Genomic DNA, 17,871 nt, shown 5'->3' on the forward strand with positions numbered 1-17,871 from the left:
TAGTGGACCCATGCAGGATCTCCATGACCTCCACGACATCCACAACCATCATTAGTGGTGATGCAAGCCACGATCTTAGTTCAATGTATAAATAGAACTTAGAACAGATAGAAAAGGGTTAAGTTCTCTAGAGATCAAAGGTCAAATAGCAAGTCTGTATTGTAAGCTGTAGAAAATAGATCAAGCAATACAACTCTGCCCTCTTTTCTTCCCGTGGACGTAGATTTACCTCAGTAAATCGAACCACGTAAATCTCTGTGTCGTGATCTGCATTTTCCTGCATTTACTAACATCAAAAATTCGCTCAACCATCAGATGCAATAATTACTTAAACGTCATTTTTGAATAAATGCTTTGAACGTAAGATGAAATATTCTCATTTTATAAATATAAATATAAATATAAATATATTCTCATTGAAGGTGGCCGTCAAATGCCGTTGTCACGAGGAGTAGTGACTGACGAATTAAAAAAGTCGCAATCAGATCTCCCAACTAACAGATTGTTATAAAACACACTTCACCTCTTCCAATCTCTCAACTTGCCTTGTGATTTCAAGTATTCAATTCAAATCTGAGAATCCAAGGCAATTATGGCGGCTGGACCCCCCAGAAAAATATCAGCCGCCTCCGCCAGGGCTCACACTCGAAAACCCAAGCCCAGTGCTTCCTCTGAATCCTCTGGTATTGATCTCCTCTTCACGTTTCGTCACTATGCACGCTCAGATTTCTAATTTTTCCTTATGAGTTTTTGATTAATGATATGAGGAATCATCGGATTATTGGAAGTTGCCAGAATTTACATGAGAATGAATCCGTGCTTCCTGCATGGCGTGGACTTGATTTTGAAATTTGGCTACTTTTGTATGTTTTGGGGATAATGTGTTCCAGTATTAGGTATCATAATCAAAGCTTGTGTGATTTGATACTGGTGCACTAGGTTGTAATTTAGATCCTTCAAGTTGTAATTCAGCAGTCTAATTGCTCAATTGTAGTATGTAATTGATTTGATGGGATGTCAAGATGGAAGTGCTTAGAAAGCCTTTGCATTTTGGTTGATTGATATGTTATAGTCTGATTCATAATTCTCGAAATTCGATTTTGGATGCCATTGTTTTGTTTGATCGAAATTGTTATGTTAAATGATTCAGGGGTTCTCATCAAAGTGCTTTTAGTTGGATTGGTGGGTTTTCTAGCTTTGGCTTATCAAGCTACAAAGCCTCCTCCGCCAAAGACATGTGGCTTCGAAGGTGGGCCTCCAGTTACAGCGCCGAGAATACAGCTCAAGGATGGGAGGTACTTGGCTTACAAAGAATCTGGCGTGCCAAAGGATGTGGCAAAACACAAAATAGTGTTTATCCATGGATTTGATAATTGCAGGCTTGATGTTTCTGCGTTAACAGCTAACCTCTCACCGGTAAGGACGCTTCTTTTTATGTTGCTTGAAGGATTTGTGTTGATCAATGGTTATGAACTGCATTTTTGCATCGTATGGAGCTTTAAGGACTGTTTTATTTATGAACTCATTTGCAGGATATTGTTGATAGTAGAGGCATATACATTGTTTCGTTTGATAGACCTGGTTATGGAGAGAGTAGTCCTCACCCTGCCCGGACTGTTAAGAGCCTAGCTTTTGACATTGAGGAGCTTGCTGATCAGTTGAGTCTAGGACCCAAATTCTATGTCATTGGATTTTCAATGGGTGGGCAGGTTGTTTGGAGCTGCCTCAAGTATATACCTCACAGGTGAATTTTGTTTGTGTTACTTGGTAGATATCGAGGGCCTTCCGTTACATCTATACCTTCTTAATTGTACCAACATATTTAATTTTTAACTGAACAGATTAGCCGGAGCTGCTCTGTTAACACCAGTTGTGAATTATTGGTGGCCTGGTTTCCCTTCAAACTTGTCTCAAGAAGCATATAACAAGCAGCTCACACAAGACCAGTGGACTCTTCGTGTAGCTCACTACTTGCCATGGCTAACCTACTGGTGGAACACACAGAATTTCTTCCCTGGTTCAAGCGTTATTGCTCACCACCCTGACGTCTTCTCTAATCCTGACAAGGAACTACTTCCAAAGGTTATTTCTTTGTCCACGGAGCATCAGGTAACTGGTTTTACTTTCTTTTAATAGCATAACTTACATAAGAATTGTTTAGTTAGCACAAGTAAGAATGAAAGTAAAGTAGGGTTGTTTGATCTAGGTTTTTATTTTCCCCTCCTCTAAACTATAGCCAATCAATTTTTTTCACTATGGCTGACTAAATTAATGAAATTATATTAACAGAAAAAACTATCAAAGAAATCATATGCTCTCAATCTGAGCTCCAGAAAGAGATATCAACCCTTCATAGCTGCTAATAATATATCTTATGAAGAATACATTTGTGCTCTTATAGCTAAGCTGATTCAAGATGATTATTAATAACTGATGTTTCTATCAAGTTTTTCCCTAACTTAACATTTTCCTTTTTTAGGAACACTGATCACTATCCTATTATTAAACTAAGTAGTGATAAGAAAATTGAAGTACTAAAGTAGAGAAAAAATTGAAGTACCCATATCCCTTCATAAAGGGCGATAGATACACAGGCTTGATTACATACACAATGTTTTTCATCATTAAACTTGATTCACTCTCTTAACATATTTCATTTTAAAGAAAAGAAAAAAACATCTTACGTTTATGCTTCCCTGACATGGTCCAGACAACACCAAGACAACAAGGCGAGTTTGAGTCTCTTCATCGTGATACAATGATTGGTTTTGGGAGCTGGGACTTCGATCCAATGGATCTGAAAAATCCGTTCTCGGAAGGTGGAGGTTCAGTTCACTTATGGCAGGGGGATGACGATAATCTTGTTCCTGTTACCCTGCAGCGTTACATTGCCAGTCGGCTTCCATGGATTCAATACCACGAGTTGTCAGGTACTGGACATATGTTTCCATACGCTGATGGAATGGCCGACACCATCGTACAAGCACTTATAGGTTAAAAACAAAGGCTTCTGATAATTATTGGCATTTAGAGCTTCCACTGCTCTCTAAGTTGTATGTTGTATTTTGTACTAATTTTTTTCCTTGATAAGACAATAGTTTGTGTTTAAAGAAAGGACGATGATTTTTGTCTGAATTTATTGAGTTCACGGAGGTATTAATTTTGATTAAGTTTTTTCAGTTAGAATCTAAATTTAATTTAAATTAGAATATGTTTTAAATAAAAATTTATTAATCACAAAATTAATTACAGAATTGAAAATCGCACTATTTTGGGGCAACTGTTTAATGTATTGATCGAGAAGAAGTCATGTAATTGAAAATCGCACTATTTTCCGTAGCACTATAATCAAACAAAAGAAAATACTACTCCCACCGTCTCATTCAAGATGACCACGTTTTCTTTTTTGTTTGTCCCAATTAAGATGGCCACTTTCCAACTTTAAAAATAACCCATCTTCCCTCTCTCCTCATTAAAATATTCAACTATATTTTTTTTCTCTACTTTATTCCATCTAATAATACTTTTTAAAATCTCGTGTCACTCAAGAATGTGATCATCTTGAGTGGGACGCAGGTAGTATATGTTACCCAAGAAAATGTCATTTTGAATGAACGAAAGGTGTAGTGCATTGTGTTATTGTGTAGTACTACTAGTCAAGAATTTCAAGCAGGGGAACAGTCTGTTTGTGATGGTGTGGTGGGAGTTGTGGTTGAAGTCGCGAGTGAGGTAGAATGAGGAGATGTGACGGCGACCGCACTTAACTGTTGGCAGTCCAACCGAGCGCACAGGGTGAGAAGTGTGAGAGGGAAACAATTGTGGTTGTAAGTGTTGGAATCTTGAATTTAAGATGTCCGGTCAATAAAGTTTGACTAATAATAAATGTGACGAGACATTTAATTTTTGGAAATTAAATAATATAGCGTCGATCTACGTTCCGCGTAGATGACCGTAGTATATTCACTTTCTCAAATCCGATTCCCGGTGAGTGAGAAATAGTGGATAAAAGTTGGTCATATTGTAGCTTTTGATAAATCTATGAGATGAAAGTGTAGGGAGTAATTAACTAGTGTTAATTATCCCACATAGGAGATGAGACACATCTTTAAATGTGTATTTATTAAGTGATTTATTACACTTAGTAATTATCATGGACTAAGATGGGTGAAAGAGCCCACACGCGTGCACATGTGCGCCGAGCCGAGGCGTGCCCTTGCCCTTGGTCTTGGTCTTGGACTTGGACATGACAATTGATCTTTGGGTGGTCTTTGGGCTTGTCCCTGGATCCAGACTTAATGTTTTGGACCACCGCAGTTTTGGGCAGCAGCCTGATCATCTCGACATACTGTGCCTTGATCAGCAGCCTGATCAACTCGGCCTGCTGCGCCTTGAGCGATGCCTTGATTAGTGTCTTGATCAAGTCGCTTCACGAAGTCCACATGTGACGGTTGAACTAGGGCGTGTACAACGTCTAGATTCAACGTCGACCACTCCAGCTTTCAAACTCGTAACGGCCGGCGGTTACAGGCCCGCCATGATGAGCCATGATGACAGCCATCAAGGCTGAGTTGACCCCGCAGTGGACCAAGCCTATAAATAGGCTAGTCATTCCTTGCATTAGGATATAGAACAACATACGAACATACTCACAAGCATCATACTCTCTCTGCATTGTCTTTCTTCCCGAAGCTCTACCCTCTCCTCTTCCAGTTCGCCGGAACTATGTTGATTGTGGTGCTGCTTCACCAGAGACATAGCCGTTTTATCTTTGGGGACGACACGCCAAACCGAGAGCACTACCGGGGCGTATCTCGTCTTGCGGAAAGAGGCCTCCTCGACTCGGCTAAGTTTAATTTCCTTTGACAGTTTTGATTTTAGTGTAATTTTAAAATTTTAGTTCTTCCTTCTTGGGTTGTATTACGCCCGGTATTGTTTATCTCCTGTAATTCCAGTAAGAAGGATCCCAACATTCGCAAGACGAGATAAGATTTGCCATTGAAGGATCGAACCTTAACTGAACTTAAAACTATCGAAACCTAATCCTTTGCTTGGAGATGTCGACCAACGCCAACACCGTCACTGCCACCACCGCCGCTGCATCTCCATCCACCATGTCGACCAATGCACCGGTCAACACTTCGTCGATTCCGACGATGATGCCCACTCCCGGGCGCTATCCATGTTCATCAACAACGCCTTGGAAGTTTGTTAACCCCCTTGGGCCCACTGGTGGATCCACCTCGAGTGGATTGGTTTGTTCCACTTTTAGTGGTTCCTTCGGATCCTTTAATGGATTGAGTGCTGGGGCCTTCGGGTCTCACACGAATGCTGGGGCCTTCGGGTCTCACGCGGGTGCTAGTTCCTTCGGGGCTGGTAAGACCATGACGGGCTCTATGCCCAACATGAATAGTGGGGACTCTATGCCCAACCACGTTGTTGGCTCATTCGGGGGCAATGGAATTGGTTCCTTCCAATGGACCAAGTACGGCACCTTTGGCACCAAGAATGATGCCACCTGCCGAGAAGCCACCAAAGTTTGGAGGATCTGACTTCAAAAGGTGGTACCAAAAGATGTTGTTCTACTTGACAACATTGGGCGTCGCCAACTTCCTCACGGAAAATGAGCCGCCCGCGCCAAGCGATCAAGAGACTAGGCTCGAAGTCATGGCGGACTATGAAGCTTGGAGAAAAAGAGATTATCTTTGTAAAAATTTCTTTCTAAGTGCCTTAGATGATAGTTTTTACAATGTATACTCCGTCGTAACCACATCAAAAGAGATGTATGAAAGCCTAGAAAGGAAGTATAGCATAGAAAATGCTGCAAGTACTGAACAAGTTATAGCATCTAAATTTATGGACTACAAGATGGTCGCCACTCGATCCATCATGGAGCAAGTTCAAGAGCTCCAAATGATCATCCACGCACTAGTGGCTGAAGGGATGACCTTGCCCGACAAATTCTTAAGGTGCACGATCATTGACAAGCTTCCTCCCAGTTGAAAGGACTTCAAGAGCTATCTCAAGCACAAGCGAAAGCAGATGACCCTTGAGGACTTGATCGTGAAATTGCGTATTGAGGCTGATGTGCGCAAAAGCGACCAAAAGGCTAAGGGCTTCAGCCCACTTGAAACGAAATCCAATTTGTTGTAGCGGGGCCGTCCGTCCAACAAATGCCCTCACCCAATTCAAAAGGATAAAGGGAAAGGAAAACAGCCTGCAAAGAAATTTGAAGGCGAATGCTTCAAGTGTGGCAAAACTGACCACTGTGCCGAAGACTGCCGCAGCAAGGAGAAGAAGCCGGCAGCCCACGTCGTTGAGAAGAAGTTCAAAGACTGGGATGAAAATGATCTCATTGCTATGGTCACCGAAGAAGCCAACTTGATTGAAAACAAGGGAGGTTGGTACATCGACACTGAATCAACTGCTCATGTTTGTGCCGATAGGTGATAAGACTCATTTCATGCATCGGTTTAAGGGTAAAATGCATACTACTTGATCGGTTTATCGCGCAAAACAAGTGTTAAAATGTGCAGAAATGCTACTTGACCAAGGCAGCAAGGCCGAACTGATCAAGCAAGTACAAAAGGTGAAAAAGGGCCAAGAATCGGGGGAGTTGATCAAGGGGCCCAGTAGTTAATTGCAATTCACATGACCCAGTAGTTAAAGTTCCATTGATCAAGCTAGCTAGTTAAATTCTGCCTAGAGTAAAGACAATAGTTAAAAACTCCCAAGTTAAAGCGTGGCAGCAGCCAACCCCCCTGTTCACTACTCACACACTCGACACACCAACTTCTCTATGGGATCGACCACGAACTTGCCGCTTTACTGTTAAAGTTGTGCAAAATCGGGAGTTTATAAATTACTTTGGCAATGAGGAAAGAGCGAGAGCAAGACTGCAGTGATTAAGTGGCAACGACAATTTGCTAACTGATCAGAGCGGTTCGGTTATCATTCCATATAACTTGATCCGCATTCTAATGGCGTTTTCACCTCTTTCCAAGTCCCGCCAAAATGGCGCCGTTGCCGGGGAAGCATGGTGTTATTTTATGTTTGTGTGTAGTGCGTCGGAGTAAATAGTTTTATTTCTTTCTTTTCTCATTTGTTTTTCCTGCTGTTGATGAGAAGGTACCACCAAGGCGATTACTGGAATCATCCCTTTATATACATAAGAACTAACACTCAGTGGAGAATCCAGGAAGCCGGCGTAGTGACCACTTGATACAGAGCCGCACAAGCAGCAGCAGCCACCGAGCAGAACACAAACCCACCACCACCTGAACAAGCAGAAGTAAAAATGGCCCTTATCCCTGACGACTCAGGAATCGGCTCTCTACACGCTCATGATGAGAGAGAGCCCACACATGCCATCGCCGCTACTCCTGGGATGCGGACCATCGCAATCAAATCAAGAGTACTGGCCGTTTTGTCCCACTTCTACGGCCTTTCGAAGGAGTGTCCGTATGCTTTTCTGGAGGAATTCTGCCGATACTGTGATATTCAGCCCGTGCCAGCTGGATCCACATCTGAAGATTACAAGCTTAAGGCTATTCCCTTCTTTTTGAAGGGGGACGCGGGTGTCTGGCTGTCTAGGCTGCCAGAAGGATCCATCAGGACTTGGGCCGAATTCCGCATGATATTCCTCGATCGTTTCTTTCCAGCATCGAAAACAAGTGCCCTGAAAAGGGAAATTACAGAAGCCAGACAGGAGTATAACGAGCCCCTCGGCCAGTCCTGGGATAGGTTCCAAGGGATGCTTCAAGCATGCCCTAACCACAAGCTGGGAGAGAAGGAGATCTACTCGATCTTCTATGGCGGACTCACTATGGACAGCAAGAACGGCCTCAACCTCGCAGCACAAGGGGATTTCTCAAAAACCCTTTTTAGCCAAGCTAAGAAATTTTGGAGAGGCTGAATGAGGCTAAGCGGTCGTACGAAATATCTCGAGGGCAGTACAGGAGAGGAGCAGTGCACGCAATAGAGGTGCGCAACGATGAAAAGCTGGAGGCTCGATTCGAGCAGATGGAGAAGAAACTGCTGGAAGCAGTGGAAAAAATGAGACCGCCGCCACCGCCTGCACCGAAGGAGACACAGTATGTGCCGCAGCCACCACCACCAGAAGAGCATCACTACTATTACTGCGAGTTTCCCCCTGAGGTAGAGCAAGTAAACGCCGTAGGCCATTGGAACACAAATGGCAACAAGATCCAGGGGAAGCAGAGAGATGCTCCGTGGAGGGACCACCCCAACTTCAGATGGACTAATCAGAATCAAAGCCAACCACAACTAACCGCGACACAACAGGTACAACCCTCTGACGGGCAGTCCAACTGGCCAGCTCGAATCCTGGATAGACCAAACACTGGAGGGAATAGAATGCATGGAGGTTAGGCATGTTGGTCAAGTGGACCTCAAGGGAACTGGTCAAGTGGAGGACAGCCTAGCTGGTCAAGCCGACAACAGGAAGGAGAATGGGGGTACCAACACCAAGCCCCTCAGTATAGCAACCAGGGAAGGCAACCATGTAATCAAATGGTGAGTTATGTTCCGTAGTACCACAGAGGAAACCAACAAAATGAAGGGAACCCACAGTATTTCCAAGGAAACCAACAAAATCATCTTTCCCAAGACCAACCAGGACAGTATGGACCATCCGGTTTCTACCAACAAGGCCATGGGGGAGGCCGATTTAATCAGAGAAATAACAGGCAGCAAAATGAAGGTCCAGGGGATATGATGATCCCACACCAGCCCATGATGCTGTGCGAGATATACAGGAAGCCCAGAGAGAACAGAGAACTGCATTGGAAATGCTTACGAAGCAGTTATCTCAGGTCACCATGTCACTGGGCGAGCTGAGAGGTAATGAAGGAAAGATTCCGGCTACAGTGCAACCTCCAGCAGAGCGAGAGAATGTCAACACAGTCTCTCTGAAATCAGAAGGAGTTTATCAGAGCTCGACTGCAAGTTTTCCAGCACACAGGACCAGTCTTAATAAAAGCCTTGAATCCAGCGCCCTTGATCAAGTCACAGCGAAAGAAGAGTCTAACATTTGTGAACAACGTGCTGAAAAGAGGAAGAGGGTCGAAGCAGAAAAAGTGACCGGTATGATCCAATCTGGTGATCTCTCCCCAAGAGAACTGACCCAGGGGTATTTACGCTCCCAATTTCCATAAGAAACGTTCAAATAGAGCACGCAATGTGCGACCTAGGGGCTTCCATCAATATTATGCCATATTCTATATACAAGAAACTGGAGAATGCTAAGCTCGTCAAAACCAATATGGAAATACAGCTAGCAGACGGGTCTTGCATTTACCCCGAGGGAGTTTTGGAAGATGAAATCGTCAAGGTGAACAGATTTATGTTTCCCGCCGACTTCTTTGTTATAAATATGACGGAACCAGGAGCGGAGGAGTCTATTGGAATCCTTTTGGGGAGACCTTTCCTATCCACCGCCAACACAGTCATTGACGTCCGCCATGGGCTAACTGGTGGATCCACCTCGAGTGGATTGGTTGGTTCCACTTTTAGTGGTTTCTTCGGATCCTTTAATGGATCGAGTGCTTGGGCCTTCGGGTCTCACACGAATGCTGAGGTCTTCGGGTCTCACGCGGGTGCTAGTTCCTTCGGGACTGGTACGACCATGACGGGCTCTATGCCCAACAAGAATAGTGGGGACTCTATGCCCAACCACGTTGTTGGCTCCTTCGGGGGCAACGGAATTGGTTCCTTCCATGGACCAAGTACGTCACCTTTGGCACCAAGAATGATGCCACCTGCCGAGAAGCCAACAAAGTTTGGAGGATCTGACTTCAAAAGGTGGTACCAAAAGATGTTGTTCTACTTGACAACATTGGGCGTTGCCAACTTCCTCACGGAAAATGAGCCGCTCGCGCCAAGCGATCAAGAGACTAGGCTCGAAGTCATGACGGACTATGAAGCTTGGAGAAAAGGAGATTATCTTTGTAAAAATTTCTTTCTAAGTGCCTTAGATGATAGTTTGTACAATGGATACTCCGTTGTAACCACATCAAAAGAGATGTGGGAAAGCCTAGAAAAGAAGTATAGCATAAAAAATGCTGCAGGTACTGAACAAGTTGTAGCATCTAAATTTATGGACTACAAGATGGTCGACTCTAGATCCATCATGGAGCAAGCTCAAGAGCTCCAAATGATCATCCACGCACTAGTGGCTGAAGGGATGACCTTGCCCGACAACTTCTTAAGGTGCACGATCATTGACAAGCTTCCTCCCAGTTGGAAGGACTTCAAGAGCTATCTCAAGCACAAGCGAAAAGCAGATGACCCTTGAAGACTTGATCGTGAAATTGCGCATTGAGGCTGATGTGCGCAAAAGCGACCAAAAGGCTAAGGGCTTCAGCCCACTTGAAACCAAAGCCAATCTGTTGGAGTGGGGCCGTCCCTCCAACAAATGCCCTCGCCCAAGTCAAAAGGATAAAGGGAAAGGAAAACAGCCTGAAAAGAAATTTGAAGGCGAATGCTTTAAGTGTGGCAAAACTGACCACTTTGCCGAAGACTGCCGCAGCAAGAAGAAGAAGCCGACAGCCCACGTCGTTGAGAAGGAGTTTAAAGACTGGGATGAAAATGACCTCATTGCTATGGTCAACGAAGAAGCCAACTTGATTGAAAACAAGGGAGGTTGGTACATCGACACTGGAGCAACTGCTCATGTTTGTGCCGATAGGTGATAAGGCTCATTTCATGCATCGGTTTAAGGGTAAAATGCATACTACTTGATCGGTTTATTGCGCAAAACAAGTGTTAAAATGTGCAGAAATGCTACTTGACCAAGGCAGCAAGGCCGAACTGATCAAACAAGTACAAAAGGCGAAAAAGGGCCAAGAATCAGGGGAGTTGATCAAGGGGGAGCGATCAAGCAGTTAGGTGGGGACCGCTGGCTTCTAGAAGAAGAACACGTTAGGAAATGAGCTGGATATGGCGCACCATTCTGTTATCAAGGACGACGTTCTAGAAGGGGACACGTGCCGGAATATGAGAACGCAAGGATGAAGCTGTTATACGAATCTGTTACCAAAAAGCATCGTCATTCTAGAAGAACGGCACGTAGCAATCAATGAGTCACTCACTCTCAGAATGAGTGAATATTCCCTGTCTAGATTGTTATCCAGCTGGGAGTCGAATCGAGCTTATAAATAGATGATGTGCCACCACAAGAAGGGGATCCGACACTTTACTTTCCGTCTAGTTTAGCTTAGCTTAGTTATCTAGCGTAGTTCAGTTCTCCAGCTTAGTTTAGTTCAGCTCTCTAGCTTAGTTTAGTTCAGCTCTCTAGCTTAGCTTAGATAGCTTAGTTAAAAGGGTGACCGAAGGGAGCGCTGCAGAATACTCATTTTTGTTATAGTTATCTTAAGTTTCCCGCTGAGATTCTTCTCAGTTCTTACCGCCTTTTTAGCTTCCAAAGTGTTAGCTTAGTTTAAATTTCACGTTGTACTCAGTTTTTAGTTTAATCAAAGTTATTTTCGTTTACATTCTCGCATTTACTTTTCTGCTGTTAACCGCAATTCACTTGACCCAACAGTTAAAGTTCCATTGATCAAGCTAGCTAGTTAAATTCTACCTAGAGTAAAGACAATAGTTAAAAACTCCCAAGTTAAAGCGTGGCAGCAGCCAACCCCCTGTTCACTACTCACACACTCGACACACCAACTTCTCTGTGGGATCGACCCCGAACTTGCCGCTTTACTGTTAAAGTTGTGCAAAATTGAAAGTTTATAAATTAATTTGGCAAGAAAGAAAGAGCTAGAGCTAGACTGCAGTGATTAAGTGGCAACGAAAATTTTCTAACTGATCCGACCGGTTCAGTTATCATTCCATATAACTTGATCCGCATTCTAATCGCGTTTTCGCCTCTTTCCAAGTCCCGCCAAAATGGCGCCGTTGCCGGTGAAGCATGGTGTTATTTTATTTTTGTGTGTAGTGCGTAGGAGTAAATAGTTTTATTTCTTTCTTTTCTCATTTGTTTTTCCTGCTGTTGATGAGAAGGTACGACCAAGGCGATTACTAGAATCATCCCTTTATATACAGAAGAACTAACACTCAGTGGAGAATCCAGGAAGCCGACGTAGTGACCACTCGTTACAGAGCCGCACAAGCAGCAGCAGCCACCGAGCAGAACACAAACCCACCACCACCTGAACAAGCAGAAGTAAAAATGGCCCTTGTCCCTGACGACTAGAGAATCGACTCTCTACATGCTCATGATGAGAGAGAGCCCACACATGCCATCACCGCTACTCCTGGGATGCGGACCATCGCAATTAAATCAGGAGTACTGGCCGTTTTGTTCCACTTCTACGGCCTTTCGAAGGTGTGTCCGTATGCTTTTCTGGAGGAATTCTGCCGATACTGTGATATTCAGCCCGTGCCAGCAGGATCCACATCCAAAGATTACAGGCTTAAGGCTATTCCCTTCGTTTTGAAGGGGGATGCGGGTGTCTGGCTGTCTAGGCTGCCAGAAGGATCCATCAGGACTTGGCCCAAATTCCCCATGATATTCCTCGATCGTTTCTTTCCAGCATCGAAAATAAGTGCCCTGAAAAGGGAAATTACAGAAGCTAGACAGGAGTATGACGAGCCCCTCGGCCAGTCCTGGGATAGGTTCCAAGGGCTGCTTCAAGCATGCCCTAACCATAAGCTGGGAGAGAAGGAGATCTACTCGATCTTCTATGGCGGACTCACTGTGGAGAGCAAGAACGACCTCAACCTCGCAGCACAAGAGGATTTCTCAAAAACCCTTTTTAGCCAAGCTAAGAATATTTTGGAGAGGCTGATTGAGGCTAAGCGGTCGTACGAAACATCTCGAGGGCAGTACTGGAGAGGAGCAGTGCACGCAGCAGAGGCGCGCAACGATGAAAAACTGGAGGCTCGATTCGAGCAGATGGAGAAGAAACTGCTGGAAGCAGTGGAAAAAATGAGACCGCCGCCACCGCCTGCACCGAAGGAGACACAGTATGTGCCGCATCCACCACCACCAGAAGAGCATCACTACTATTACTGCGAGTTTTCCCCTGAGGTAGAGCAAGTAAACGTCGTAGGCCACTGGAACACAAATGGCAACTGGATCCAAGGGAAGCAGAGAGATGCTCCGTGGAGGGACCACCCCAACTTCAGATGGACTGATCACAATCAAAGCCAACCACAACTAACCGCGACACAATAGGCAAAACCCTCTGATGGGCAGTCCAACTGGCCAGCTCGAATCCTGGATAGTCCAAACACTGGAGGGAATAGAATGCATGGAGGTTAAGCAGGTTGGTCAAGTGGAGGACAGCCTAGCTGGTCAAGCCGACAACAGGAAGGAGAATGGGGGTACCAACACAGAGCCCCTCAGTATAACAACCAGGGAAGGCAACCAGGTAATCAAATGGTGAGTTATGTTCCGCAGTTCCACAGAGGAAACCAGCAAAATCAAGGGAACCCACAGTATTTCCAAGGAAACCAACAAAATCATCTTTCCCAAGACCAACCAGGACAGTATGGACCTCCGGTTCTACCAGTAAGGCCATGGGGGAGGCCGATTTAATCAGAGAAATAACAGGCAGCAAAATGAAGGTCCAGGGGATATGATGATCCCACACCAGCCCTATGATGCGGTGCGAGAAATACAGGAAGCCCAGAGAGAATAGAGAGATGCATTGGAAATGCTTACGAAGCAGTTATCTGGGGAGTTGATCAAGAATCTGGGAAGTACTGATCAAGCAAGTACAAAAGGCGAAAAAGGGCCAAGAATCAGGGGAGTTGATCAAGGGGGAGCGATCAAGCAGTTAGGTGGGGACCGCTGGCTTCTAGCAGAAGAACACGATAGGAAATGAGCTGGATATGGCGCACCATTCTGTTATCAAGGACGACGTTCTAGAAGGGACATGTACCGGAATATGAGAACGCAAGGATGAAGCTGTTATACGAATCTGTTACAAAAAAGTATCGTCATTCTAGAAGAACGACACGTACCAATCAATGAGTCACTCACTCTCAGAATGAGTGAATATTCCCTGTCAAGATCGTTATCCAGCTGGGAGTCGAATCGAGCTTATAAATAGATGATGTGCCACCACAAGAAGGGGATCCGACACTTTACTTTCCGTCTAGTTTAGCTTAGCTTAGTTATATAGCGTAGTTCAGTTCTCGAGCTTAGTTTAGTTCAGCTCTCTAGCTTAGTTTAGTTCAGCTCTCTAGCTTAGCTTAGATAGTTTAGTTAAAAGGGTGACCGAAGGGAGCGCTGCAGAATACTCATTTTTGTTATCGTTATCTTAAGTTTCCCGCTGAGATTCTTCTCAGTTCTTACCGCTTTCTTAGCTTCCAAAGTGTTAGCTTAGTTTAAATTTCACGTTGTACTCAGTTTTTAGTTTAATCAAAGTTATTTTCGTTTACATTCTCGCATTTACTTTTCTGCTGTTAACCGCAATTCACTTGACCCAGTAGTTAAAGTTCAATTGATCAAGCTTGCTAGTAAAATTCTGCCTAGAGTAAAGACAATAGTTAAAAACTCCCAAGTTAAAGCGTGGCAGCATCCAACCCCCATGTTCACTACTCACACACTCGACACACCAACTTCTCTGCGGGATCGACCCCGAACTTGCCGCTTTACTGTTAAAGTTGTGCAAAATTGGGAGTTTATAAATTAATTTGGCAAGAAAGAAAGAGCTAGAGCTAGATTGCAGTGATTAAGTGGCAACGACAATTTGCTAACTGATCCGACCGGTTCGGTTATCATTCCATATAACTTGATCAGCATTCTAATCGCGTTTTCGCCTCTTTCCAAGTCCCCCCAAAATGGCGCTGTTGCCGGGGAAGCATGGTGTTATTTTATTTTTGTGTGTAGTGCGTAGGAGTAAATAGTTTTATTTCTTTCTTTTCTCATTTATTTTTCCTGCTGTTGATGAGAAGGTACCACCAAGGCGATTACTAGAATCATCCCTTTATAAATAGAAGAACTAACACTCAGTGGAGAATCAGGGAAGCCGGCGTAGTGACCACTCGTTACAGAGCCGCACAAGCAGCAGCAGCCACCGAGCAGAACACAAACCCACCACCACCTGAACAAGTAGATGTAAAAATGGCCCTTGTCCCTGACGACTAGAGAATCGACTCTCTACACGCTCATGATGAGAGAGAGCCCACACATGCCATCACCGCTACTCCTGGGATGCGGACCATCGCAATCAAATCAGGAGTACTGGCCGTTTTGTTCCACTTCTACGGCCTTTTGAAGGAGTGTCCGTGTGCTTTTCTGGAGGAATTCTGCCGATACTGTGATATTCAGCCCGTGCCAGCAGGATCCACATCCGAAGATTACAGGCTTAAGGCTATTCCCTTTGTTTTGAAGGGGGACGCGGGTGTCTGGCTGTCTAGGCTGCCAGAAGGATCCATTAGGACTTAGGCCGAATTCCGCATGATATTCCTCGATCGTTTCTTTCCAGCATCGAAAACAAGTGCCCTGAAAAGGGAAATTACAGAAGCCAGACAGGAGTATGACGAGCCCCTCGGCCAGTCCTGGGATAGGTTCCAAGGGCTGCTTCAAGCATGCCCTAACCACAAGCTGGGAGAGAAGGAGATCTACTCGATCTTCTATGGCGGACTCACTGTGGAGAGCAAGAACGACCTCAACCTCGCAGCACAAGGGGATTTCTCAAAAACCCTTTTTAGCCAAGCTAAGAATATTTTGGAGAGGCTGATTGAGGCTAAGCGGTCGTACGAAACATCTCGAGGGCAGTACAGGAGAGAAGCAGTGCACGCAGCAGAGGCGCGCAACGATGAAAAGCTGGAGGCTCGATTCGAGCAGATGGAGAAGAAACTGCTGGAAGCAGTGGAAAAAATGAGACCGCCGCCACCGCCTGCACCGAAGGAGACACAGTATATGCCGCAGCCACCACCACCAGAAGAGCATCACTACTATTACTGCGAGTTTCCCCCTGAGGTAGAGCAAGTAAACGCCGTAGGCCACTGGAACACAAATGGCAATTGGATCTAGGGGAAGCAGAGAGATGCTCCGTGGAGGGACCACCCCAACTTCAGATGGACTAATCAGAATCAAAGCCAACCACAACTAACCGCGACACAACAGGTACAACCCTCTGACGGGCAGTCCAACTGGCCAGCTCGAATCCTGGATAGACCAAACACTGGAGGGAATAGAATGCATGGAGGTTAGGCAGGTTGGTCAAGTGGACCTCAAGGGAACTGGTCAAGTGGAGGACAGCCTAGCTGGTCAAGCCGACAACAGGAAGGAGAATGGGGGTACCAACACCAAGCCCGTCAGTATAGCAACCAGGGAAGGCAACTATGTAATCAAATGGTGAGTTATGTTCCGCAGTACCACAGAGGAAACCAGCAAAATCAAGGGAACCCACAGTATTTCCAAGGAAACCAACAAAATCATCTTTCCCAAGACCAACCAGGACAGGATGGACCCTCCGGTTTCTACCAGCAAGGCCATGGGGGAGGCCGATTTAATCAGAGAAATAACAGGCAGCAAAATGAAGGTCCAGGGGAAATGATAATCCCTCACCAGCCCCATGATGCTGTGCGAGAAATACAGGAAGCCTAGAGAGAATAGAGAGCTGCATTGGACATGCTTACGAAGCAGTTATCTCAGGTCGCCATGTCACTGGGGAAGCTGAGAGGTAATGAAGGAAAGATTCCGGCTACAGTGCAACCTCCAGCAGAGTGAGACAATGTCAACACAGTCTCTCTGAAATCAGAAGGAGTTTATCAGAGCTCGACTGCAAGTTTTCCAGCACCCAGGACCAGTCTTAATAAAAGCCTTGAATCCAGCGCCTTTGATCAAGTCACAGCGAAAGAAGAGTCTAACATTTGTGAACAAGGTGCTGAAAAGAGGAGGAGGGTCGAAGCAGCAAAAAGTGACCGGTATGATCCAATCTGGTGATCTCCCCCCCAAGAGAACTGACCCAGGGGTATTTACGCTCCCAATTTCCATCAGAAACGTTCAAAAATGTGCGACCTAGGGCCTTCCACCAATATTATGCCATATTCTATATACAAGAAACTGGAGAATGCTAAGCTCATCAAAACCAATATGGAAATACAGCTAGCAGACGGGTCTTGCATTTACCCCGAGGGAGTTTTGGAAGATGAAATCGTCAAGGTGAACAGATTTATGTATCCCGCCGACTTCTTTGTTATAAAAATGACGGAACCAGGAGCAGAGGAGTCTATTGGAATCCTTTTGGGGAGAACTTTCCTATCCACCGCCAACACAGTCATTGACGTTCGCCATGGGACAATTAATCTGGAGTTTAAAGGAGAGCGACTTACAGTTGGCATTAATGAAGCTGCAAGAAGGCCACAGGACAGAGAGACCATACAAACAGTAGACGCTATCAGCCCTCGGAAACAGAAGTATTCGAAAAAGGAATCCTTCAAAGAGCCACCCTCTGGTTCCGCTGAAGGTGAACAGCTCAAGAGAGAGGCATCAGAATGGTTTGATACGACAATGACTGGAGCAATGGAAGATCAAGCCATTAGAAGGGCAATTATGGAATTTTGCCAGCCGTCACAACCAAGATTGGCTTTCAAGAACCTGTCCAGCCAGACAGATCACAAACCAGTCGAACCAAGATTGCAGAAACAGAAAGAACTACTCTTCCAACATCAACCCCAGCTGATGTCCAAGAAGCGAAGTTCAAACTGGTCGGACCCTCGAACAGTCATGGCAAGGTACACACATGTGGCAAAACTTCCGCATCCTATTAACCAGGAGGAGATCAGAGCCTTGTTAAGGCACGCTGAGGCCCATGGAGGACTCATCAAGGATTTCGCCGGGAGAGCCCAGTTCCTGACGAAGCTTCCGCAGGATGACGTAAAGTTTAA

General features: G+C 45.1%; 1 protein-coding gene across 1 annotated transcript; it reads left to right on the forward strand.

The window, feature by feature from the left end:
* The first annotated feature begins 453 nt into the window (after nt 1-453).
* Nucleotides 454-3,170, forward strand: LOC121801495. The gene is made up of 5 exons (XM_042200997.1): nt 454-683; nt 1,151-1,416; nt 1,533-1,744; nt 1,842-2,109; nt 2,711-3,170. Exons 1-5 carry the CDS (start codon nt 593-595, stop codon nt 2,996-2,998), a joined length of 1,125 nt encoding a protein of 374 aa, XP_042056931.1. The 5' UTR covers nt 454-592; the 3' UTR covers nt 2,999-3,170.
* Nucleotides 3,171-17,871: the final 14,701 nt, after the last annotated feature.

Source organism: Salvia splendens, chromosome 4, assembly GCF_004379255.2.
Source record: "Salvia splendens isolate huo1 chromosome 4, SspV2, whole genome shotgun sequence".
Classification (NCBI taxonomy): domain Eukaryota; kingdom Viridiplantae; phylum Streptophyta; class Magnoliopsida; order Lamiales; family Lamiaceae; genus Salvia; species Salvia splendens.

Excerpts from the sequence above, each read along its gene's own strand:
- LOC121801495 (XM_042200997.1), top strand. The coding sequence starts at position 593 with ATGGCGGCTGGACCCCCCAGAAAAATATCAGCCGCCTCCGCCAGGGCT. Across the intron at positions 1,745-1,841 it reads CTCAAGTATATACCTCACAG|ATTAGCCGGAGCTGCTCTGT; the intron begins GTGAATTTTGTT and ends TTAACTGAACAG. Across the intron at positions 2,110-2,710 it reads CTTTGTCCACGGAGCATCAG|ACAACACCAAGACAACAAGG; the intron begins GTAACTGGTTTT and ends GACATGGTCCAG.